The sequence below is a fragment of the Primulina tabacum genome, chromosome 4 (genome assembly GCF_025594145.1).
Source record: "Primulina tabacum isolate GXHZ01 chromosome 4, ASM2559414v2, whole genome shotgun sequence".
Lineage (NCBI taxonomy): Eukaryota > Viridiplantae > Streptophyta > Magnoliopsida > Lamiales > Gesneriaceae > Primulina > Primulina tabacum.
In genome coordinates, this window is record NC_134553.1 from 7,284,140 (window position 1) to 7,311,075 (window position 26,936).

At 33.1% G+C, this 26,936-nt stretch overlaps 1 protein-coding gene, 1 long non-coding RNA gene and 1 pseudogene across 2 annotated transcripts; 2 read left to right on the plus strand and 1 right to left on the minus strand.

Moving 5' to 3' along the window:
* Nucleotides 1-6,630: 6,630 nt before the first annotated feature.
* LOC142541510 (uncharacterized) lies at nt 6,631-7,941 on the plus strand. The gene is made up of 3 exons (XR_012819360.1): nt 6,631-6,749; nt 7,143-7,196; nt 7,813-7,941. It is a non-coding gene; the product is annotated as an uncharacterized LOC142541510 (long non-coding RNA).
* A 9,810-nt stretch (nt 7,942-17,751) lies between these two features.
* Nucleotides 17,752-21,298, plus strand: LOC142542895 (BTB/POZ domain-containing protein At1g63850-like). Its single transcript, XM_075649793.1, has 2 exons — nt 17,752-18,601; nt 20,008-21,298. The coding sequence occupies exons 1-2, from the start codon at nt 17,960-17,962 to the stop codon at nt 20,947-20,949; spliced, it is 1,584 nt and encodes a 527-aa protein (XP_075505908.1). The 5' UTR covers nt 17,752-17,959; the 3' UTR covers nt 20,950-21,298.
* LOC142542896 (phosphoglycerate mutase-like protein AT74) lies at nt 21,164-22,724 on the minus strand (annotated as a pseudogene).
* Nucleotides 22,725-26,936: the final 4,212 nt, after the last annotated feature.

Here is a 26,936-nt window from a genome sequence, read left to right on the forward strand (position 1 = left end):
TTTTAAGTGTATATCCGTTGTTTTAGAAAAACTGTGATCGTAAATTTCAAATAAATTTAATTTGCACGTGTATATAGTGTCTCACGTTAATTAAGAAAAATTTCAAATTCACAAAATCACGATGTAATTTTAAATCCATTTTATTTTGTGTAATTAATATATTAATAAATAATATATGAATATAAGATTAATTAATATATTGTTTTATTGATTAAAATAAAAATTATAATCAAAACACATAAATTTCTAATTCATCCCTTTCAAGTTCGCCTTAATTTCACGCAAACTTTTTCTTTGTCCCAAAAACCTACTTTAGACTTAGGATTTTGGAAAAGTATACATTATTTATCTAAATCATACGTGGGAACTTCGTAGCTTTTATTCTTTGCCACAATATGAGCGCTACAATGTACTAATTTATCGCCCTTGCTTTTTTGCCAACTATATGTGCACTAATCTTGTGTTTGTGTATTTATTTATTTATTTTTCTTTGCAACAAGAAATTGTCATTTGTATGCATGACAAAAACTATGTGAGACGGTCCTACGACAGATCTTTTATTTGGGTCATTATTAAAAAGTATTACTTTTTATGCTAAGAGTATTACTTTTTATTGTGAATATCGGTAGGGTTGACAGTGTCTCACAGATAAAGATTCGTGAGACCATTGTGCTCTTTATACATATGGAGTTCTATGTATTATTATTATTTTTTAAAAAAATATGTGGCTAAAAGAAAATCATGTTTTCAAATCATCAAGAAACATTTCCAACCTTTAATATTTTATTATCTCCAATTCATTGACACTTTTCGTGTTGTCTTTCTCATATTTTACATTTAAGCACGACTCACGTGTAGTTAAATCTTTTGAATAAATTAAGTTGATCCATTCAATCCATGAGGTACTTTAAATAGTTAGTTAAACGTCATGGTTTAGAGTCTATATATCTAGGTCTCGTGGCGATCGTTTAATTAATACTTCAAAAAGCAATTGTTTCCATTGCTTATATATATATATATATATATTTTAAATGGCTTACATTAATTTATATTTTTCATTATCGAATAAAAAACTACTAATAAAAAAATAAATATTTTATTATACAGTGATAGTTTTATAATTGATTACACATTAAGATGTAGTTAAAAGTCACGGACAGATTTAGTCGGGGCCCTAACAAAAGTGATTGCAACCCTTTTGAGTAAATTTACAGATCATTGCAATTAGAATCAATAATTTGGAAATCTAATTAAAACTCGTCACGATCATTTTTCAACTAAAAGTAAGTGCCAATAAAAGCGTATGCCGAGCGATTGTGATGGATTAGCCACAACCTCAAGGGAACGGCAAAGTAGTCATTGACATTGAGTGTCTTCGTAAATATATTGCGATGGATTAGCCATAATTTGAAGGTAACGTCAATGAAGTAGTCATTGAGTGTATGTATACGGAATTATGGCCAATCCATCACAATTTATATATAATTTTGATATGTCAACAATCATTTATATTTATTTTCACGTTCATCGTCTACACTTATTTATTGGATAAGATAAATTTATCGTCGACTCACTGAATGTCATTTCAACCGTAAACATAAAAATAAACACAATTGATAGACATATATATGTTCAAATCATGTGAGACCAAGGAGGGACCGTTCGTTTCAGCGTTCACATTATATTGAAAGGCACCACATGTTCAATGATAATAATAAAAAAAAGGTACAACATGATGTGCAATAAGAAATGTCACTCACGCCAATCATTTTAACAATGTGCCACCAAAAAAATGTAAGTAGGAAACTTGCTTAATGTTGCCATATACCGATTATCAACGATCCTCGTTCGCCCAAAATTTAAATGTCCTAAAAAGAGATAACATTTTAATATATTAATGAGGGGAGAGGTTTGGGATGAATTTTAAAATCATAAAAAAAAAAAAACATGTGAAACAGTTTCATATGGTAATTTTATAATACAAATATTCTATTTAGTAATTTATAAAAAAATATATAATTTTTATTGTAAATATGAGAAGGGTTGACATGTCTCACGAATAAAAATATGTGAAACTATCTCACAAGATACTTATCATTTCAAAATAACGTCTAAGAGTAACTATTTCTAGAAAAAAAATCCGTTATTATTATCATATGTACTACGATGCTAATGCTATAATGATAGTTGTTGTTTTGCAGAAATTCGATCGAAGGTGAAGATTGATTGTAAAATTCATCAATATTATTCTTGTAAATAAAATAATAAACAATATTATAAGAATATATATTTAGAGTAAAATTTGAATTGGATGGATTAGAGATGACTTGTTGTGTATGGTGCTTTATTTGAAAACAAATTGGAGGCTAAACCAGAGTTTTGGGGATGAGCTTATGTCCATTAGCTTATAAATTGTTTATAATTTTATATTTCAAGAAACCAGATTTTAGCCCAATGATCTCACCTGGTTTCTATCTTATTAAAGCTCGGGTTCGACTCCTCCACCTCTAAATTAAGGTATTAAAAAAAAAATTATATTTCAAGATGCACATAAAAAAATTGATGAAAAAAAGTAGAAACATGAATATTCGCACCTTGTACATATTATTATTCATTTTAATATAATAAGCCAACAAGAATTTAAAAATAGGCGAGGGGATGTGGGGGACATGTATACGAACCCCAGCTATGGATTGGATAATGGACTATCATGAATCAAAGACGTGGCTACATTCTAGCCAAATTATGTTGGTGGATAGGGGACGATATACTCAAATTAACAGTGTTTTTTTATATTTAAATTCAAAAAAATTCTTAAATTTTGTATAGAATTTTTACTGCTGGAATGTAAAAGTTATCATCAATATAACACCGATTAAAACGTAATGTTTGCACTATTATGTAATTTAAAAAAATAATTTTTGATAAAACAAGAACGGTTTAATCTTCTAAACTAAAATTATCTTTTATAATTATGGAAAAGAAATTTACAATAATCAGTACTAGATCAGAAGTAGCCAGATTCCGACATTGACCCTAATCTTAATAATGTCTAGATAGGCCAAAGACAGCATGTCCCACGCAAGTTCATCGGAATATTTTTATAGAATGGGATTAGCAGACACGCTACATCAAAGCACTCTCGCGTCTGTTTTTTAATAATAATTTTCAGATGTAGGGTTTAGCAAAGAAATAAACTAAATATTTTTTACTAGTGGGATTTGATACGAGGGGCCTTCTTTTGCCTCTAAATTTCGAGTGTGAATGGTAGAAATCTAAAGAAATCAATTATTATGATAAAATAGTGAGGAATATTCTTCAAAGAAAAAAGAAACCAAAAACATAAATAGAGATGCACGCGGGCCGAGAAAATCTCATCATATTAATTTATTGGTATGACAAAATAAAAAAATAAAAAAAAGACCATGTCCAAAAAGTTCTTACCAAAAATTAAATCACCCATAAATTTTTTATTTACGTATTATCTCTTCATTTTTTACATAAAAATTTATGTAATACCAAGAACTTTATGCACGGAAGATTTAAATTGTATACATATAATGTGTACGAACGATCGGTACTACTATATAAAATTTTATGTGAGACTGTATCATGAGTCAGTATTGTGAGACAAATATCTTATTTGAGTCACAGTATGAAAAATATTATTTTTTATACAAAATTTATTATAAGTATGAACATGATTGACCCGTCTTATAGATAAAGATATGTGAAATCAGTCTCACAAGAGACCTATTATTAATACTAATAGTCAGTTAAGTTCACAACATAGAAATATTTTCATAAAAATTGTTCGCGAACTTCTAATTATTTTATTTAAAATAAAAATAATGTTTATGAGTGAAAAAGAAAAATTGCATTTCGACTGAAGGAAACATTTTTATAGTTCGAATTGTAATTTTTTTTCAGAAATATATATACAAAATTGACATAATCAAATATATTTTGATTAACTAGCATAACACATATCGCAAATAAATAATCGAATTATGAGTCCAAAAAATCAGAAACATGACATAAAAAAGCAGAAATAAATTATTTTATTTAATTTATTCGACACTAAAAAATGTAATCTGCATGTCGATCTTCATAGATTTATTTTCTTTGAAAAATGTTGAAAAAAAAGGACAAGAAACACAAAGGTCCCACACCCATTCTTTGTACAAGTCGGCAAACACATGAGATCTCATCCTTGCGCCTGTGTATGTCTTGAGGTCCATGCCTCTGCTCTGTCCAAGAATATTGAATAAAAAAATTTAATATACATAAATATTATTTTAATGTAATAAATATATTAAGTTATTTAAAAAAGATGGACATAATTTATGATATAATAATTATATTTATTTTTAAAATATCTTATTGATCCAGGGCTAAACCCGCCTCCTTCCCGACAGTTTTGGACCGGAGCTTAGACCATCTCCCATCCATAAATCTATTGGTGTAGTTTTTGCACCAAAATAGTGCAGTTTCCTGCACCAAATATAATATTCATCTCCAACTCATTTACTTTCAAATTTTACACTAAAAAGTATATTCCTAGAATATTCTTTTTGTTTATTGTTTATTTATAAATTTAACAATATAATTATAATTAATGTTAACATTAGTATTGTAATTATAATTTTATTTTTATTAATAGTTAAATTTATTTATTTGATTCTTATATATATTAACTCTAATATTTATAATACGAATTAATACAAATGCTTCATTATTAAAATTGACATAATTTTAATACAGATAATTTATTTTTAGAACTTAATATGAATCCAAATTCAAACATCTGAACAACTATATTTCTCCCACAAATGATCAATTAAAGCATTTCGTAGTGCATAGTGACGTCTTTGTCTTTTATCCTTTTATATCGAGCGATCAATTCTTGAAATCTGATATTCTCATCGACAACCATTTCTACATCCGGAGTTGGTGCTTCTCTCATATCTTCAATTGGTGCGCTAAGGTCACGTTCATCTTCGATAATCATATTGTGCATTATAATACATGCTATCATTATATCATGTAAATGATGTTTCTTCCAAGCACGTGCTGGAGATGCCACAATCGCAAATCGAGATTGGAGAACACCAAATGCACGCTCCACGTCTTTTCTACAGGACTCTTGTTTCATTGCAAAATATTTTTTTTTGGACCGTGTGGATCGTGGATAGATTGTAAATAGTTGACCATTTAGGATAAATACCATCAGCCAAGTAATATCATGTATCATATTCTTTTCCTCCAATTCTATAATGAGCTCGAGGGGCAATACCTTGTGCGATGTTGAAAAATAGATTGTACGATCCCAAAACATTTATTGGATCCGGGCTTACCAAAATATGCATGTCATATCCAAAGGTCGTAGTCAGTTACTGCTTCTAAAATTATTGTTGGAGAACCACTACGACTTGCATATTGACCCGTCCCAAGCCGTTGGACAATTTTTCCACTTCCAATGCATGCAATCAAGACTTCCCAATATTCCAGGGAATCCGCGTTATTTACCAATATGAAGTAACCTGGCAACATCATTGGCAGTAGGAGATCTCAAGTATCGCTCAGCAAAAACTTCCACCATGGCTCGACAAAAGCGTTGCATGCATTGAATTGCAGTGGACTCTCCAATTTTGATATATTCATATCGTAGCATCCGCGGTTAATGCACAAGCTAAAATTCGCAAAGCAACAGTTGTTTTTTGAATAGTCGATAGCCCGAGACGCCCCATACTATCACTTTTTTGTGTGAAGTAAATATCATGATTCTTTACTTCATCAACTATACGAAGAAAAAAATTTTGAGACATTCGAAATCTCCGTCGGAACATTGCTTCATTATATCTTGGGTTATCGGCAAAGTAATCGTTGAACAGATTACGGTCGGCAATTTCTCGATCACGGTGAATTACTATATGACCTGGTATTGAACCTCCGTGTGTGACTTCTTGCTCTTGGTGGATAATGTAGGTAGCAACCAACTGTTGATCTTGTGCTACAATATTCTATATTGCATTTCGTGCATTATCCAAATTCTCAAAATCATCCATCCAATTAATATGTGTTTCATCTTCATTATCAGACAATGAAGATGAACTAGAGGATGGTGCGTGAAATTGGAATTGAGAATTCATTTTCAAGTTTGTGAGAGCGTAGAATGTGGTGTGAGAATCTAGGATATTTCGTCGCATTATATAATAATTTATCAAAAAATATGATTGTTGGATGAGATTGACTTATCTACAATCCGTCCGTTGAATTAGATTGTGTTATCTACAACCTCATCAGTATTATGACCGTTGGATGATATTACATCTAATCTTGCCCGTTGGATGAGATTATAATTGTGAGACCCCGAAAATAAAATAGCTTTGATGACATTTTGGTAAATAAGTTGAAAAATATTCAATTTATTTTGATGGCATTTTCCTAAATAAGTTGAAAAATAATTAATTAATTTTAAAGAATAAAATATGACATAGCCTGGTCATATGAAGTCCAAATGATTTGAAATTTGGATATAACGTAGAAAACTCAAAGATAGAGAAGTTTCATGTTTTGAGTTTTGGAAAATTTGATCGTTTGACTGGTCCGAAGGGAAAGCAGATGAACGAGAGAGGTGAGAGAAAACAGGGTTTTTGATTTCTTTTCGATCGTGCGATTTATCGGTTTATCCAATCGGCGAACTGACTTCAGATCTGGGATCGTTGACACGAGGTCTTCGATTTGAGGTATAAATTTTATATTTTTGGTGATGTTTGAAATTCATCGATTTTTGGAATAAATCCGATAAATTGTTAAATTATACAGAAACTGAAGATTGTTGAATAGTGTATGATTTTAACGAAGAATAGATGATTATAGTGATGTTATTTTGAATTATTCCCAATTTATTATAATTAGGGAATTTAACAATTGAGATTGAAGAATTATTTGTCAGTGGTTATTAATTCTGATTATATATGCGGTAGAGTAATCGACAAGAAACTAAGTTTTGAAGTCGAAATTGAATTATGTTATGATTTGAATTTGATATGAATTTTCGAAGTTTCAAAATATATTTGAAACTTATATTATTGAATTTGAATATATTATTGAATGAAATGAATGTGTTATTGATGTAGATAAAGTATTATACCGATATCTTCAGGCTACATCAACTGGAACGAAGAATTGAGGTATGTTGCGACCGGGTAACATACGACAGGTATCTGTATTATATGATATATGTCGGATTGATTTGATTGATTGGAATGAGAATACATGTCTATATGCCTTATTTGTTGATTGATGTGGCATACATGACATTGAAATTGATATATCGATGTATAAAATAAATGTTTTGTTAACACACATCGTTTGATGCATACATCGATACATGACATGCACGTTGAGCTATGATCCTTGGATACCCTGATATAATTTGATTGGATTCTGGGGTTTGTGAACACAATTGCTATGTTGGTATTATATGACCCGTAAAGCATAGACAATTGTGGCCCCAATGATTGGATATGAGATTTGGGATTTGATGGCGCTTTGTCGACGCTATCATACGAGTATCCCTTATTGAGGCCGGTGTGCCAGCTCGAGCATTGATTTGATAGCGATTCGTTTGATTCTGACATGTGCTCAGTGGATGGGCATTTGACCCGATACCTCCACGACATACATGCATTGCATACCATATATCATTGTTTAGATATCTGTGGTATATATGATTGGTTGTTCCATACGGAGCTTTGCTCACCCCCAAGGGGGACTGTTGTTGTCTTTGTGTGTGGACAATGGCAGGTACTCCAGGATATCAGGAGACCGGAGAGGGTACTTCTGGAGGGAGCCACAGCTTGGGCTGAGGTTTTATGTTTTTGTCTTGTTCCCAGTATATATGTATATGTATCTATATACCGGGGCATGTCCCGAGAATATGAGTTGTTTGTATACGATTGATTTTGATTATGTGTGGGCATGTTTATGACGTGAGATTAAATATTATTTTTAGTATTCAAATAAAATGATTTGGGCTCATTGTAAAGAAAATTTAAACTCGTTTTCCGCTGTAATTAGTTAACCTTAATCAGATTGCATTGTAATAACGATTAGGAGCTAAGGGACCCACAACAATCTTATCATCATCTTGACCGTTGGATGAGATTGCCTTATCTAGAATATGGCCGTTGGATTTAATTGTGCTATCTACAACCTTATCAGTATTATGACCGTTGGATGAGATTACTTATGATTTTGCCCGTTGGATGAGATTACAATCTTATCTTCTTTCTACTATAAGTAAAACATATCTGATTCATGAGATCATCACAGCTTTAATTTTCATTCCAATCAAATCTTTATTCCAAGCAATTCAATGGCTTCAAATTCTAGAACTGCTTCTTACAATGTCGAAGAAGACAGAGTCTTATGTCATATGTATCTTGATATATCTCAAAATCCTATAATAGGTATCAATCAATCCAAAGATCAGTTTTGAACTCGTATCGAAGAAGCTTACAACATAAGCAAACCAAACACTCTACAAGTACGTAACAAAAGATCATTGCAGTGTCGCATGAGAAATATACTCCATGAAGTTGGAAAACTAAGGGGATGCATTCGTCAAATTGAAACTCTCCGCCCAAGTGGCGCATCAGAAGAGGATATTGTAAGTATTTCTTATTCAACTATTTATTAAATTACAAGTTTAATTTCTTATAAGATAATAGTTGGATATTTTCGTACAGTTAAATCGAGCAAAAGATTTGTTCATGCAAGATGCTGATTTTAGTAAAGGTTTCAAATATGATCATGTGTGGTATATTATGAAAGATATGGAGAAATTTTCGAGTGACATCAATCCAATGAGCGCACCAGCAAGAATGTAAGTCACAAGTTTGGACTCGTCACAGTCAGATAGCCAGACACCAAATACTCCAATATCAGGTTCTTTGGATTACCTCTGTTTTCAATTAATTTAAGTAGTGATGAAAATGCAGGCGGCACTTCATCCCAGCGACCTCTTGGTGTTAAAAAATCTAAACTAAAGAAAAAAAAGGACGACAATAATTTGGAATTTATATCTACAATGAAAGAAGGGCATCACGATCTTATAAATGTATTACAAAAAAGATCCACTGAACTTCAAAAAAGTTATGAGATGAAACTCCTAGCATTGCAAAATGAGCAGCTCAAATTAGTAAATCAACAAAAAAAAATTGAAACTAGACAACAACAAATAGCATTAGCAACCCTTCAAGAGGAGAATAAAGTTTTGTACATGGATTTAAGCACGATAGGTGATCCTGAAATGCACGAAATTGTGCGAAAGGAACGAGCCAAAATTTTGAAAAAAAGAAATGAAGAACATGGACAACACGAAAATGATACATTTGGGAAATATTTTGGTGATTTTGGAGGATCGAGATCTAATTTAGAAGATTATTGATCATCTACCTTGTTTGTCATTTTTATGTTTTTATTCGCATTGTTATCTTTGTAATTTTCATCTTTGTAATTTTCAATTATGTATTATCTTCAAATTTGTATTTCAATCATGTATTATCTTTGTATTTGTATTTCAATTTGGGTATTGTAATTTTAATTTCAAAATTTTTCTTTTGGTTTTTCTGATATTTTATCAATTATATATTTACGAGAGTTAAAAATGTCAAAAATAAAATAAAAAACTAGAAATATTTTTAAAAATTTTCTAATATAATTATAATTAATTTATTTGTGTTTTAATTATTTTGAATTATATTTTATATCAACACGATTTAATTTTACTCATCAATTATATAATATTATTATTAAAAATATTTAATACATATTTATATTAATTAAAAAACATTAAAAAATTAAAAAAAAAATAAAAAAGCCCAAACCCAGCGCCATGCGCCAAATTTGACGCAAATGGCGCAGCCTCCGTTGGAGTCTCCAACCCTACGCTAGGATTGGAGATGGCCTTACCCTGAATTATAATATCACTACCATCCACAAACCATTAATGGTCCATCCTTTAATATTTATCTATAATATGTCAGTACGTATAAATGGGGCATATCACGTGAGAAATATCTGAAACAAAAATCGATGAAAATAAACCAGTATTTTGGAAATAATCATTCATATAATAATTACCAATTGCAAAAAAAAAATAAAAAATAAAACATCAATGTTTTTTTTTTCATCTTAACCACTTATCTTGATTGCTTTCCTTGATTCAATATATATTTTTTTTTTTAGTAAATGCAGCCTATTTAATCGTCATCTTTGATATCAATGATTTTATCTGTGGTTTGTTCTGATAACTGCATTGCACATCATCTTGTTTATTTGTAGTTTTTAATTTCATCTATGGTATCGGCTTCATTTCCTCATGGAATGCGTACGAAAACTGGCATAATCTTTGAAATTTAGTTGTATATATATTTAACCGCAAGTCAATCATATCTGATAAGAAGGTAAGGATCGTGGACAAGGTTGCTACCTATTGAAGGTTCTCTCGCAAAAAATCTGTGAATAATGATTCTTACATTGTCCCACAATCATGCAAGAGTTTCTTTAAAATTCAAATACCACAAGGTCCATGCACCATATGCTTCATAACAAGGTTAGATAACCTTGGTCCTTTATAGATAATTCGGCGGAAACATAAACAGTTTATTCGTGGTTTGCAATAATCTAATCATGTCGTTCCAAGTTTGATGCATGTGTCAACTACATGCTGTTGTGCGAGATGGACTAATTGAAATGATCGAATAAAGACTGCCGAAATGACTCAAAATCGACAGAGAACTCTCAAACTTGGGCTGAACTTTGCTCGCACATGGATAGAACCTTGGTGCTACGATTGTTGCTGGATCTGCTCTATTTTTATGCTGCTGCTCAGGCTTAGGAGAAATGACAAAATGTTTCTTCGAAAATGTGAAAATTAAGACTCCAAAATGCTGACAGAACTCAGAAAACATGATGTTCTTTGAGAGTCTATCCACGATTATTCTGTCTTGACTTTGGCAGACCCACTACAAAATCCATGGAAATATGCTCATTAATCCATTTAGGGATTTCCAAGGATTGAAAAAGTCCTCCGGGTCTTTGATTTTTAGTGTTTACTTGTTGATATACTTCACAGCTAGAAACTAATTTTGCTACATCTTCCTTTATTCATCTCCACCATAAATTTTTCTTTTAAGTCCCATATACTCCCTTCTCATATGTCTGAAGATTTTGTGGCTTCCTTTCTTTAACTTGTTATTTAAGTTTTGTCAAAGCGGGATCTCGTTCCTGATTATTTTAGCTTTTCTTGAAGGCATGTTTGCACAGAGAGTTAAGCTAGGATCGTTCTACTCATGTTTTTCCAATTCAAAACATCGACTACCTGTTTACTTTGTCTGGGTAACAATTTATTATCGAGTCATAGTCCTTAAAGAGTGTAATACAACATATCTGCATCATATTTAAAGTATACTTAATGTGTGATAACTCTTCATGAGTTCAACACATGTTACAAATGACCACAGTATTAAGTTTTATTCTTCTATATAAATAATTTTGTACTTTACTTTTGTGGATGTTAGGTTCTATGAGCCATAAGATTTATAGGATTAATTAGAGCTAAATTTTCATTGGTTACTAAAATGATGATGATCATAATAGAACACTGAAACATTATAAATAAAGATTTCCCAAGTAAAAAAAAAATTTATTAGATGCTGAATATATTCTCGAGCTTTGTATAATAGTATTAGTAGGAAATGAGGATATCATTTTTATTTGAGGGGTCATTCAAATGGAAAATTCTAGGTGCTTTAAGTCTCAATAGAGATCATACGTGGAAAATAAATAGTTTAAGCATATTTTTGTTGTAGCATAATTTTAGTTTATATTTTGAGATTAACATTAGATTATTTATCGGGTATTACGGATTAGTATTACTTAAGAATTAAGATGGAAATGTACTTGAAATGAGTTATTTGAATTAATCTTGTGACTTATGGTGAAAGTTCGAATCGAGAATAATTAGAAGAGTAAATAATTGATTAGATACATGAACTATTGTTTAAATGATGATGTAATAATGAAAAATGATAACATTACACCGAAAATATTGAACTAAGTTCTGCTGAAGTTTGATTGTGTGTCTAATATCACATAATTCATTAAAGAAAATGATTACATTTTTAAAAAAATATAAATTTATAGACAGTTAATTGAGTGAGAATAGAATGAAAAATAAAAAAACATACAAACCATAAAAGACAAAAATTATATTCCCTCAAATACTAATTTATAATATATTTCAAACACTTGCAATATAAAATATCAGTCTAACAACCTAAAAGATCTAACCTGATCGTCATCACATGGATGCTTTTTTGAGTACATCATGATAGGGCCAGTGCTTAGGACAAACGATGGCCAGCAAGGAAATGAGCCAATCACTCGTGCTTCAAAGAGATTAAAATTGTATGGAATTACAGTCATACACGCAGCGCAGGCAGGCAGGCAGGCAGGCTCTGATCTGAGCACGATGGAATAAAAACCAAGTTACAGCTATAAATGCTGAGCCAGATGGCCTGCATCTACCTATCTAACACTGGATTCTCTTTTTATCTGTCCCCTTTCTTTATCACCTGCTTTCTGTATAATCCCAAACAATTTTGCCTTACCAAAGTTGTGGTGGACTCACTTCTGCTGTAGTCCTCACTATTTTAATCATTGCCTTGATCAATTCGCAAAGTTATTTCAATTTTACATATTTATATATGTATGATATTATTTTTTAGCATTTCTTATATCAAATGTTGGAATTTGAATCGATGGATCAGGAAATCTGCATGATAATTAATGGGATTTGAAGTTGCTAGCTCTTACTGTCACATACTACTAATTATATATATTACCAGTAAGAATGAGAGAATAGTGGATATTAGGTACGAGCAGGCTCGATAAGTCTAAAATCTCAAGTTTTAAAAGTAATATTCTTCTTCTAAATATCTACTAACTATTTGAACAATCATTTTTTAATATATATTCCTAAATGTAGGGGTTGGAGATGCTCGAAGTCGAGCCGTTAAATGGATAATCTCGGGCGAAACCAGTATTACTAGCTCTCATTGTCACATTTTGAACAATCAAATTTTTTAGTCGGCATGTGAGAGTGAGTTGTCACCGATATGTATAATACAACTATATATGAACAGAAAAGGCTATTGTCGTTAGAGTAGAGAGTTCGCTCATTTTTTTATATAATACGTATTTTCTTTGAAAGTCATTATTTTGTAGGACATCAAACTATCAAAATAATTCAATGCTTCCCAGTTGATGTCTATAATAATCTTAAATAATTAGTAGTAATTGTTTTTTTTCCCCCAAAAAAGAATATTAATTGGTGGAACAATCAAGAATATACATGCCACATGCATGCATGTGATAATCTGCCGACGTCTGTAGTGTCAATATGGACGTGCGTTACTTGTTATTTACTCAAATGAATTTTATGAAGTTATCGGGAATATTTTTCCTTCATTCATATATTTTTTTGAATGAATAGTTATTTTCGAGAGTTTGTTCTTCGGGAGTACATATTCAGTCCAACTCCCTCTTCGTCTATGGCTTTCAACCTTACAAAATTCATTTTAAATAATTTCGTGCAGTCACCTAAAGCCTAAATTCAAAGAAAACGTCAACTTGGTGTGAATTTGGACAAATTCCTAGATAGAGTTTTAGAACGGATAAGGTTTCATCGTGTGATAAAACTAATCCAATCAACATCACGTTATCCTTGGACCACAAGTTAGTGAATTAGTTGAATGGATTTTTCTTGCTAACACTTCTTTCGGATATGTTGCACAAGGTTTGTCTATTGCGATTTATTTGATTAATTTACCTATTACACGTTGAATGGAAACGTTTTGGAAGAGTAAAAACATTTTATTTACACGGTTATTCAATTTTTAACTTAAAAATATTTAAATAGCAAAAAGTTAAAATCTCTGTTATCTCTCCAATTCTTGTTTAAACTTATAACTAAAATAGATTTAATAATGTATTAATAATTTATTTAATTTTGGGCCAACAGGCAGTAGGTAACCCAGATCATTCGTCAAAACTGTAAGGCTTTCTTTGTTTTCAGTTGTTAAGACTTTCACAAATTTGTTTTCGAAATGCTCACTGATCATACCACATCAGAATATATTAGTTGAGGGATTTCTGAATAATATTAGAGATAAGAAATTTCATTTTGAGAACATAAAAATAAATATCGGTATTATATTATTTCACCAAAAAAAAAAAAAAAACATAAACGTGGATATGATTTTTAGTGGTCCAACTTAATCTTTTCGTTCAACGAAAACATTTAACAGCTAAAAATTGGAGTAGGTCTCTTGTGAGACGGTCTCACGAATCTTTATCTGTGAGACGGTCTCACGAATCTTTATCTGTGAGACGGGTCAACCCTACCGATATTCACAATTAAAAGTAATACTCTTAGTATAAAAAGTATTACTTTTCATGGATGACCCAAATAAGATATCCGTCTCACAAAATACTACCCGTGAAATCGTCTCACACAAGTTTTTGCCTAAAAACTGTTAAAGATAACTCAGTTTTCCAAAATTTTTTAAAAGAATTTATTCATCATCTTTGAACTCTATTCTGATCCGAATTCTAATTTTCCTGAGACGAGACCAAAACCAAAACTGAAGGAGCAAGCAGAAGTGAGATTTAAGGGACGGAGGAAATCAAAGGTAACGATTTTAACAGTGACGTCGGTAATATTTGTGGGTCAAATCGGGGCATGTGAGATGTTGCCTCTCTTTCATAATTTACACCTAACATTTTAAAAAATAACAATAAAAACCATCGATTTTCAAAATTCTTGTTTCTCTCGTACTTTAATTCATGTTAAAAAATCATGACTGCATCCACTCTTTACAGACACTCTTCTATCTCACCTATCTTTCTTATAATAAATTAGTTTCGTTAATAATGAAAAGCACTCGATTTGTAATCAAGCTGTATTAAGCAAATGCCCGATCCCCCTTTTAGCATGTTTCAGCTAAACTCGATTTCGATAATTTTGAATACAAATCCATTAATCTCTGAATCAATTTGATTCATAGTTGTGCAGTTTCTACACCTAGTAACAGTTACATCTCACAAGTTAAAATGATAAGTGTATTCATTCATCTTATAATTTATATTAAACCCGTTTGAATTGCGTGACAGTCCTAAGAATTACTGGTGCGACGAATTTTACTCAAAACATGCGACGATACTGGCACATGAGTTCAACTTGCCTTTTTGTCCCCACTCCGACGCATTAATTATGTAGACGGATAATTTCATATGGCCACCACTATTATTGAATTTTGAATGCTTCAATAAATGGAATGGAAAAATGTTCAGCATGCCTTGTGACCTACTCCACTTGCAACTTAGCTGATTAATTGCTCGCAAAAACTTGTGTGAGACGGTCTCACGGGTCGTATTTTGTGAGACGGATATCTTATTTGGGTCATCCATGAAAAAATATTATTTTTTATGCTAAGAGTATTATTTTTTATCGTGAATATCTGTAGGGTTGATCCGTCTCACAGATAAAGGTTCGTGAGACCGTCTCACAAGAGACCTACTCTTAATTGTGAGATTAGTTTCTTTAATTCTCACCACCTAATTCACAACATTTCTCACTTTTCCTCCTTCATTTATGATCGCATTAATCTTTCTTTCTTTCCCCCTAAAATTTTTGGATTCATGGCTTCTCAATTAATGCTGCCATCAATTTAGTAGACAATCAATCCCAAGTTATTATGTAAGTAAATTAATTAAAATCAAAACCAGTGTTAGTATTTTGTAAATGCACATATAAGAAAGGAATAGTCTTTTGCAGTTTGTGTATGTTTATTTTACGAAGGGTCCCTTCAACTTTAGGTCTTTCGGCTTCATGGGCCGGCTCTTTTTGGCATTAGGAAAACGTGTCCACATGGGTTTGTGGATATTGTTCTTTTAATTATACTTTTTTGCATGAATTTTGGATTTCATGTCCACCTGATTGGTCTTTTTCCCCCTTTAAAATGGATCGTGGGTCAGTTTTAACGTGGATTCGAATTTATTGAGACTTGTGCCCCGCCCCTATATATCTTTCATGCGATGAATCCTCGGATATAGAATTTGGAGAATTTAATTTATCGATTTGATTTGAATCAAAATGAATAATCATGTTAAATCAATGAAAACGGAATACTAATAATTATTTATATAAACATAACTATAATGTATAAATATTCCAATATCTTGATTTGTCAGAGTAACCCTGTTGGATATGATCATAGACAACAACAACAAAAGACGTGTAGCGTGACCAAAACACATCAAATCAGTGGGGCTTTGAAATTTCTTTTTGATCCTCTTTTGTATCTAAACTTGTCACATCAAATCAGTGGGGCTTTGAAATTTCTTTTTGATCCTCTTTTGTATCTAAACTTGTGGGTAAAAATTCACGTGAGACGATCTCACGGATCGTATTTTATGAGACGAATCTCTTATTTGGGTCTCTATGAAAAAATATTACTTTTTATGTTACGAGTATTACTTTTTATTGTGAATATCGGTAGGATTGACTCGTTTCACATATAAAGATTCGTTAGATCGTATCTAAAGAAACATACTCAAATTTGTGAATGCCAGTGCTTCCTAGCAAAGCCAAACTAAAACCTAATAATGCTCAATAATTTCCAAACCATACCTACAATTCCATTTGATCTAAACTTGTCATTCAAGATATATACAAAATCAAGTTTTCGCCTACTCTCAACTACACAATTCCATTTTATCCTTGTCTACTTTCAATATCAAAATTATTCACAAATTTTCAAATGCAAAAAAAAAAAAAAATAAAAAAATTTCATTCAAATATAGGGCAGATTTCTCAATGGTGCGATGAAATCAAATCCCCTAGCTCCTCAACATTTTAAATACTAGGAATGATACAACTAAATTGAAGTAACTTTTAATTGTTTTTAATTTATATTTCTGTCTTAATATGTTCCAAATCAAACTTCTAAGTTACTTCGTCGATAAAATCAGGTCATCCATTTCGGAGGCATTTGTTCACCAAAAAAAAGGGATCCAACTTCTTGCAACCGAAAATTCCAGTACTATCAATAATCATTAACCATTTATATAAACTATCCCATATTATTGTCACTAATACTCGAATACAGCCTTTATGATTACTTCTCAGTTGATTTAAAAAAAAAAAAAAAAATTCATTGCAAGAGGAATAAAGGATAAAGTTGAAGGACCACGTATTCTCTCTGTATACACAATGAAATGAATTGCCTCATTAATGCTCCATTGAACAGAGTCATCTATTTTGCCAACTCTGTTTTCGTTTTTATCTACTATAATAAAATAAAATACCCCTCTTTTTTGTCTTGGATCGATCGCCATTCTGTCTATACATCGCGAAATCTGGTGATGAGGCCAATGGAGTCCTAAAGTTAATGACAAAAAACACCCCCAAAACACACACACACACAGAGCACGCACTGCCCCAAGTACTCAACACATTGACACTTCTTCAGTCATATGGCCAGCTACCACCACTCATATCAAAGTCCAAACCCAACCCATCAAACCCAAGCGCCGCCGCTACCGTGAGACTACCATCACCACCACTCCTCTCACGGGTTGCGCCGGTTTAGACTCGACACCTTCATCTTCTACGTCTACCCCTTATACAACCCAAAAACTTTATCAAAGCCGCCAGCTTGACACTCCCATTGGTGTTTCTCCAGGCAATAATTCTTGGTGTTGCTCAGCCTCCAAACCGCCACATCCGCCGCCGGTTGAAGCCACGCCTACTTCATCACTAGTTTTGTATCCCTTTCCACCTTCTTCTCCCATAGATCTCAAATTTCGGCACTCACCCTCCACCATGGACTCCTACACCATCACGAACACCGTCAATGGCAGTGCCAACCCCACGACAGATAATTTTCCGTCATCTTTCAGTAAATTCAACTCCGCACTTACCGCTGGCCTTCTCAATCCAATGTCACCCCCTCCGTTTGTGGATAAAACCCGTTCAAGCCCAACCCTTTTCGAAATGATGTCCAATGAACCCGATTGCCACGTCAAAGCCTCAACCTTTGTGCCTAACGGTGTCGTTCCGGCTGAGAATCCCCAAAGCTCGAAGCTTTCCGCAAACCCACCGCCCCAAGACAAGCAGGCGCTAATGCAGCAGCGTTTATTGGATCTTCTGGCTTCGAGGAGCCCCGGAAACCAGTTTAATGATGTGGGTACCGGCGATGTGAAGTTGACATTAAGTTCCAAGGATGGGGTTAGCGTCTCTATGAGTGTACATAGACAGATCCTTGTGGCTCATAGCAGATTTTTTGCTTTGAAATTGAATGAGAAGTGGGTTAAGCAGCAGCGCAGTATGGGGCCATACATTGTGGAGATAGCGGATTGTGATGATATTGAAGTTTATATTGAGAGTCTTAGGCTAATGTATTGTAAGGATTTGAGGAAGAAACTGATGAGGGAAGATGTTCCACGAGTATTGGGTATTCTCAAGGTGAGGCTTACATGCTCACAGAAATCGCTAATCGGCATTTTTTCTATGTACTTGAATCTTTATATTTTTCAAATATATGTAAATCTAGTGATAGGTGGTGAGAAGTTGATCCAGAATCGAAAAATAAGCGAATAAATGGAGAAAATTGCAAGCTTGTGAATAGCATAGTAGAAAATTGAAGATGAACAGAACTATATTGACGGAGAAGATGGATATTAATATTTTGATGCTTATGGTAAGGGCCGATCAAGTTTGCTAACAAATGAGAATTTAAAATGTGATGGATAGCTTGCCTGTCCTTAGAGCTAGATCAATTTCCTATTTGAGTTTTACTGATGCATAACTCGCGGTTTCAGAATTTTAAGTGTGAGATTTAAACCAAGTTGTTGAAGTTGCTATAATTGGCTGAAATTTTTCTCGAATCTGGTAGTTGGCAATGGTGGTTTTGTCTTTGCCAGTGTGTTCAAATCCCAAATCGATTCCATGAACAGTTGTAGAATGTTTAATAAGCTTGAGACCATATCCTCCCTAGTAGATTGCCCTAGGGTTTCAGCTGTGCTGTTGAACTTCTCGCTTAACTTATTGATTGGTGATGTTAAAACACTATATTTGCGTTGTCGGTGTTTTGTCATGAATAATCTTTACAAACCTTTAAATGCAATCATGTAAGTGAAACAGGGTAGCTAATATTTGTCATTTTGTTAAGTAGGTGATTTGAACTGCTATACATCAATGCTCACTCCGGATTACATCTGTAGAAAAACTAGTCTGAACCCAATAAAAGCTTTAAAGGAAAATTAAGTTTCAACTATGGACCTCTTGAGAATCTTGTCGTAGAATGTTATTTATGTAAAATATTTGTTCTTTTTTTTTTTTTATCTATTCATGTTAATTTGTTCCAATTTTCCAATGCATAATATTGTATTTCCAACTGCACTTGGACCTATAAGACATTGGAGACTTGTTTTTGATTGATAATGGACCTGAAATTTAGAGAATCAATCTTGATTGGTAGCAATATTGTTTGTGTTTGATTTTGCCACCCTACTTTCTCATCATAAGAATGGAACTCAACACTAAGCAAGTGCCTCAGAGTTTTAGGAATTTCATTTCTTTGGATCAAGTCTGTTAAAAATAGGATATACATCAAAATCTAGATTCCTTAGAGTAGTCCTTTTTGTTCACAAGATGACTTTGCCAACGAACTTTGACTTGATATGGTTAGACTATGTTCACGGTTTCACTCGCTCTTGTATTTCTATTTGATGACCGTTCATTCCACTGTTCATAGTAGATAAACCGTTTATTATTATTCAAAATTGTGAACAGATGGATGATTGTTGTCGGAACATTAAGCTAAACTTCACAGTTATGTTGTAAAAACATGATAAATGTCTTGTAATTAGGTCTCGGCAGCAATTGGATTTGATGCGGGCGTGTTGTCTTGCTTGGAGTACTTAGAAGCTGCTCCATGGGCAGAAGATGAAGAAGATAAGGTAGCTTCCTTGTTATCAGAGCTTCGTCTCGAAGGGGTTGGAGCTGTGGAAGTTTTGAAGAGGGTTTCTGTTGATGTTACCACAGGGGTAGAATACGGAAATGATAATGAAGACGTGCTTCTCAAGCTCTTGCACGTAGTTCTTGAAGGAAAAGATGAGAAAGCCAGGAGAGATATGAAAAATTTGGTTTCCAAAATGCTTCGCGAGAATTCATCCCACACGGATTTGAGAAAGGAGTCGTTATACTCGGCTTGTGACGGGTGCCTGAACTTTCTTCGGCAATATTTTCTGAAAGCTGCAGAAGAAGCGACACAGAATGTAGACCAGATAGCAAGACAGGCTGATAATTTGCATTGGCTTTTGGATATATTGATTGATAGACAGATTGCTGAGGAGTTTTTGAAGACATGGGCATCACAGTCTGAGTTAGCCGAGGCTCATTCAAAAGTGCCGGTCATTCACCGATACGAAGTTAGCAGAGTTACGGCCAGACTTTTTGTTGGGATCGGCAAGGGGCAGCTATTAGCCTCAAAAGACGTCAGGTGCATGCTTTTGCAGACATGGTTGGTGCCATTTTACGATGATTTTGGATGGATGCGGAGGGCATCCAAGGGTCTTGATCGACACTTAATTGAAGATGGTCTTAGCAACACAATATTAACTCTGCCAATGCCCTGGCAGCAAGAGATTTTTCTGTCATGGTTCAATCGTTTCCTTAATGCTGGTGATGACTGTCCAAATTTACAGAGAGGATTTGAAGTTTGGTGGAGAAGGGCTTTTTGGAGACGAAATGGAGAGCCTGAAAGACCTCGACAAATGCGTATCACAACTGCTTCAATAGAGAACTCTTGAATTTGAGATGCAACAGTCAGATCTCTACAAAGGATTTGAGTTAATTCCTTTCTTTTGAAACTGAGCCGAAGAATCTGTTTTGGCCCATGGAGTTATCAAAGAAACTGGTTGATGTACTAAAAGTTTAGTCTGGAAGAAGAAATTAAGAAGTGCATGTTGATAAAAGTTTGAGTTCACCCTATTCATTACCAGGAACTTTTTTGCCATTCTTTCGTCACACAGTGAGCGCCTGCTATTGGAAGGTTAGTTTCTGAAAGAAAATTTACACATATTTGATAATGCTGAATGGTGTGGAACTAGCAAATTGCAGGTGAATCCAATTACCGGTTAATTTGGTCCTCATGGTTAATGGTACTTTTTCTCCTTCTGCTACATGCTTTTGGCTGAAGTTGTGGTTTTCATTTGTATTACACGACTTACATGTTTGCTAATGACTAATCATATGATGCTTGACTGGTAGAAATTTTTGAAATCGAGTTCCTTATGTCTGTTGGTTTCAAGGTCCTCATTGCACCATCGGTGTTGTAGAATATCTCAGGAATCATTCTACAACCACTTTTGAAAAAACCATACTGTTCAAACTTCTGCCCTTTAGTCTCAGGGGCAGGGGACCCAACATGAAATTTGAATGTCATGTATAATGTTTTTTGAAATCTAAATTTTACTCGGCCGGTTATATCAAATTTCACCTCTTCGGCTTACCTCTCACCAGTTCTCTGGGCTTGGCACTCTCCCGTTTCAGTAATGAATGCTATACAGAACACGAGTCATAGATGTATACATCGTACCTGTAGAAGGCAGCTCAAGTATAGTATTGGATATATATATTTGTATTCTAGCATAAAAATCTTGGTTACGATCCATATTCTTTACATTCTGATTTCTGTTTGGTTCTGTCTCATTCTGAATTTTTGCGTTATCAAGCTCTTTATCCCCGTATTTCTGAAAGTTCAGACTTCAAATTTATCATCGACCTGGTTTTATTTTCTTCATCTTTAAAGTGAGTAAAATAGGATGCTCCATATATTGGATTATCTACATTTATTGCTCCACCATTCATTTGTACCACCTCATCAAGAACACCCTCAGTTTTAGCCCATGAGAAACTATCCCCAAATTCATGTCCGGACTTTGCTCACCAGGTGGCTGAAATCTTCCAATATCAATACCGTGTCGCAGAGTTTCTCTGAACCCTGCAAAATTTTGAACTAATTTCAAGCAGCAGAGTTTGATTCGAGTAACACACCTTACGCCAATAAATTTTTACGTATTATTCTGTCATAAACATCTGCAGCTGAGTCCCCATCTTGAAACCTGTGAAAGAACTCCCGTAAATATTTCTATTAACCATTTCCAGCTGTTCTGTTCTTGGTCCTGGAAATTTCCTTCAAAAACCAAAACTAAATCCAAGAATTAAGAGCAAAAATTATACCTCACATCGAGTAAAACTACCGTATAAGGCATGGTTATTTCGAAAAGTAGTGTGCTGTATATACAATACCAAATCTTGTTCTCCCAGCCGAGTTTCTTCCCTTACACCAGCAATTCTTGATTTATCAAATGCCTCTGCCAAATTACAGTCTCAATCGCCCTTTGATAAGGCGACACATAAAAACACACTTTCCAATCATCAGTCCCATCTTCTTCAATCATCTGAAGAAAATTCACACCAGCTAGCACAGATTCAGTAATCTCCAGTTCTGTCAACCTAACCTTCAGGTCGGCCCTATGCTCGTAAATGTGCTCGCTCCCTGGCTCTGCCCGTGGCAAACGATGATTATTTATTCGTGGCCTGGCCTGGGGAGCGTGGTTTTTGTTGGATTTGTAGCAAGCCATTACAATATCCGCAGCCGCAGCCGCAGCTGGGAAAGGGAATGCATGGTTTGCTTCATGTAGGAAATTTTATACAGGTGCAAAACCTGCGGGCCACGGCACCTTACTGTTCCTCGTATTGAAAACGATAAATGAGTCGAAACTATACTGTACGAACTGGGAAACCTCAAAAAGTAAATATTTGAACACCAAATTAATTTTTTTTTTTTTGGCTTTCGAATCAATTATACTTCAATCACATTTCTCTCGTTTTACTCCTTTTTAGCATTTATTACATTCATTTTCCACTTGCCAATCAAAAAATCGTTCTATTTTTTTTTAAAAAATATTACAAGCTTTTTTCTTTCATAAAATTAAAAAAAATGGAGTTTAGTTTGTGTGAGATACCCAACCAAAATCCATCATAGCAGTAGGTGAATTTATTCAAGGTAGTTAAACCAATGAAAGATGCAAAGATTTTAAATGGGATATCTTTGGAACCATTATTGGATATATCAACCGTGACACACTCGTTCTATCTTCTATGTATAACGTAATAATTAATGTTATATATTGTGTATATCTAATATATTTTTTATTTTAAAGTATTTGGTTAGTTGTGTTTTTCTATGAAATGAATGAAACAAATATAGAAACATGTTTTTTTTTTCGATATTTATAAAATAGATGTGATATATAGTAGTTGATGGGAGATATTATCCCTAATATTAAAGCTTGGTTCTATTTTCGTATGGGCAAAAACTTGTGTGAGACAGTCTCATGGGTCGTATTTTGTGAGACAGATATTTTATTTGGGTCATCCATGAAAAAATATTACTTTTTATGCTAAGAGTATTACTTTTTATTGTGAATATCGGTATGATTGACTCGTCTCACAGATAAAGATTCGTGAGACCGTCACACAAGAGATCTAATCTTTCGTCTGAACATGATCTATTTTGATAATTTATGATAATTAATTAATAATACTTGAGTGAAATAATTCAATTAAATCGGTAAATAATGTAATAGTATAAAAACATATAAAATAATTATGGGTGTTCGTTGTTCGATTATTTCGGCTTGAAAATGTATAATCCGATATCCGAATTTTTCTTCCTTCAATTCAGTTTGGTTTTTTAACAATACAGTTTGGTTATTTCCGTTCGGTTTTGATAAATATTTAAAATAATAATTAAAATATATTATTTTTAGTTAATTTTTTTTAATAAAACTTTAAAATATAATGTCCAAATGAACTAAATAAATAACAATCAATTAAAAATTAACAAAAATAATTCTTAATTCACTAAATATCATCTCATAAAATATAATCTAAATAAAAATATAAAAAAATATTAATTTAATTAAATTTTGGTTTTTTGGTGGGTTCGGTTTTGAAAACTAAAATCTGAAACTGAACCATCTGAAACCGAACCACATAAACTTCGGTTTTAATATTTATATCCGAATTAAAAAATTCGATTTTTTGTTGAGTTCGATTTTCGGTTTTTTTTGGTTTTATTCGAAATCTGAACACCCGTAAAAATAATGAACGTAGAACCAACAAAATAAGCAGACACAAGTAGAAAAAAAGTTGTGTCTAAACATTCTTATATATCAGTGTGCGGAACACAATTTCCCCTATGTCCACATATCTAATTAGTTCGTTCTTGAATCAAGTTTCACATCAACAAAATTGAATCTGGGTAAGTCAGAATTTGAATAACCCAATTTCAGATGAGTATTCACCAGCTAAGGTCTATCATATATACATTCCAGTAAAACAATAATGAATCTGGCAGAAGCTTGCCAGACTATAATTATACTGTTTTCTTCTTACCATGAATCTAAATCACGGTCTTGAAGCCCGGTTTCACTTAAGAACCCGTCATCTTCCTTGCCATTAAATCATATTCAATGATGTGAGGATATTGTCGTGATGAAGTTGATAACTTCGTTGCATGCTGATACATCAATGATAATTTATGTCATTGTTATGTGAGAGCTGAGTGAGATAATATTGTAAAGATAATGTTGAAATAATAATTTTTATTTTATTAACTATATGAGTATTTAAACATAAAATAAAATTGCATAATTAAAAGAAATTATAATTACACATAATTAAAATTTAAATATTATAGGAAATATTAAGAAATACTAGAAATTTAAAATATTACATATAATTAAAGAAAATCACATACAACTAAATAAATCAATGTCCAAATCTTTTACGAAGAATTGTTTGTTGCATCTTCGTAAAATACTCACATTGCTCTTCATTCATGTTTGAATCATTAATATATTTCTCCATGATCTGATTTTCTTGCTCCGAGCTCCCTCTCATGCTCCATCTCTTTCATTGCTTGCTTCATATCATTAATTTCCTGCTTCCTTAGCACTATTTCATACTTCTTTGCCATTTGTTCCTCAACTTTTGCATAATGCTCTCTTGCTATAGAAATCTTCGTATCCTCAGTTTCATAAAATTTTGTCTGATCATCTCGCTTTTTGCATACAAAACTGTCATAGGTGAATTTTTTGGGCCATATTCTTCCATGCTCGCTTTAAAGGTGTTTTCTCCCATTGGTCTAATGGTTTTGGACAATTCTTGCACGTAATTTCCTTCATCGACGGTGGGCGTGGAGAAAGGAGATGTAGATAATTTGCCATCGATATTCTTCTTCTTAGTTGCATTTGCCGCATCTGCTTCAAATTTTTTGAACTATCATACCCCCTAAAATCGCCACATCTAGGCCTATCCAAGCCCATTTTAAAAAATAGGCTTTGCTCCTATAAGAGTCAAGCCTCGTCATTAGGCAAAGGCGGCCCGGCTACTGAGCCCAACCATACAGGTAGGCGTCTGAGCCCATAGGACGTAGGACTGAGCTTGTGAATACCCAATGAGGCTGATCCACTTAACCCCGTCTACCAGAGGCCCGAGCCTCCTCAGGGGTCGGGAATTCCGAGCCATGACGCGACTAAAAGATATGAAGATATTCCCATTAATAGATAAGTGGTCCCGATAAATGTGAGATTCGGGTAAATCTAATCAAGATGAGGCAAGAGTCCCTGCCGTCACGATCATATAGTCCTAATGTTTGAAGTCTCCTATCTCAGGTAGGATTCTATCTCAGGGGGAGTCTTATTCCAATAAGGTAAATAATCTTCTCCCTCTATAAATTTCATGTATTGGTCACGATTTTAAGACATATTTGCAGAGCCCATAATATCGGCCCGACCTGTTTCATTCCGAAGATTCGAAGACCCACTCTCCAGACCAAACATGAGATAAAATTTTGGTATCATCGAACTATATCTTCCATTTTTGTTGATCCCTAAGGATTAACCAAGGTTTCTCGTAGACCATGCAATTCCACATTCTTTCTCGAACGTTGTTTGAGCTTGAACATACTAAAAAAATGTATTTAGGAATTTGTTGAATGTCAAGTAAAATAAAATGTTGTAATAAAATTTTAAGAATGTCTTCATCTCAAATGACAATCCATTTTGGTTGAGAGCTTCTAGTTCTCTTTGTTTGATTTGAAAAGTGAAAACATTTTTTGCTAGATCCTTGAAATGTTGTCCTTTGAACGAACTTTTCATCACATGGTATAACACATTGTTATATTCTTTTTCAACCAATACCCAAAAACTAGCGTTGCTTTAGTCATTTCCATGTGCCGGATTAGCAAAAGTGTTGCGCCATGCTTTTGCAAGACGTTCATCTTCGTCTTTCAATCAATATTTTCTAGTGATAGAGTCACTTCCACTCGTAGCAACAACTTTCTTCCCTTTCCTTTCTGATTTTGAAGACATGGTTTCAAAAGTAGGATGAACTTCGTTTAGATTTTGGGAGAATTGAGTTTGATTGAACATATGACTCAACATTTTCTCATCGGTATATTGAGATAAAGAAATACCATTCAGTTGAGAATTGATTTGAGAAAAGTTTGGTGAAGGAGATTTGTGATCATCATTGTTCCAGAGATTATTTTTGTATTTGGATTTAATGAAATCAAAGATGAATTAATTTTTTTTTTTGAAAATGAAAGCAGAAGAAGTTGTGAATTTTTTAAGGTATAATGAAGCAAATTTATAGAAGATTGAATAATAGAGTCGTTACTAGCTATATATATATATATATATAAATGTTTTATTATTAATTTTAT

What these genes read in the sequence shown, in the direction of transcription:
- LOC142542895 (XM_075649793.1), top strand. Translation starts at nt 17,960, where the DNA reads ATGGACTCCTACACCATCACGAACACCGTCAATGGCAGTGCCAACCCC. An exon ending in GAGTATTGGGTATTCTCAAG is followed by an intron (nt 18,602 to 20,007) that starts GTGAGGCTTACA and finishes TCTTGTAATTAG; the next exon opens with GTCTCGGCAGCAATTGGATT.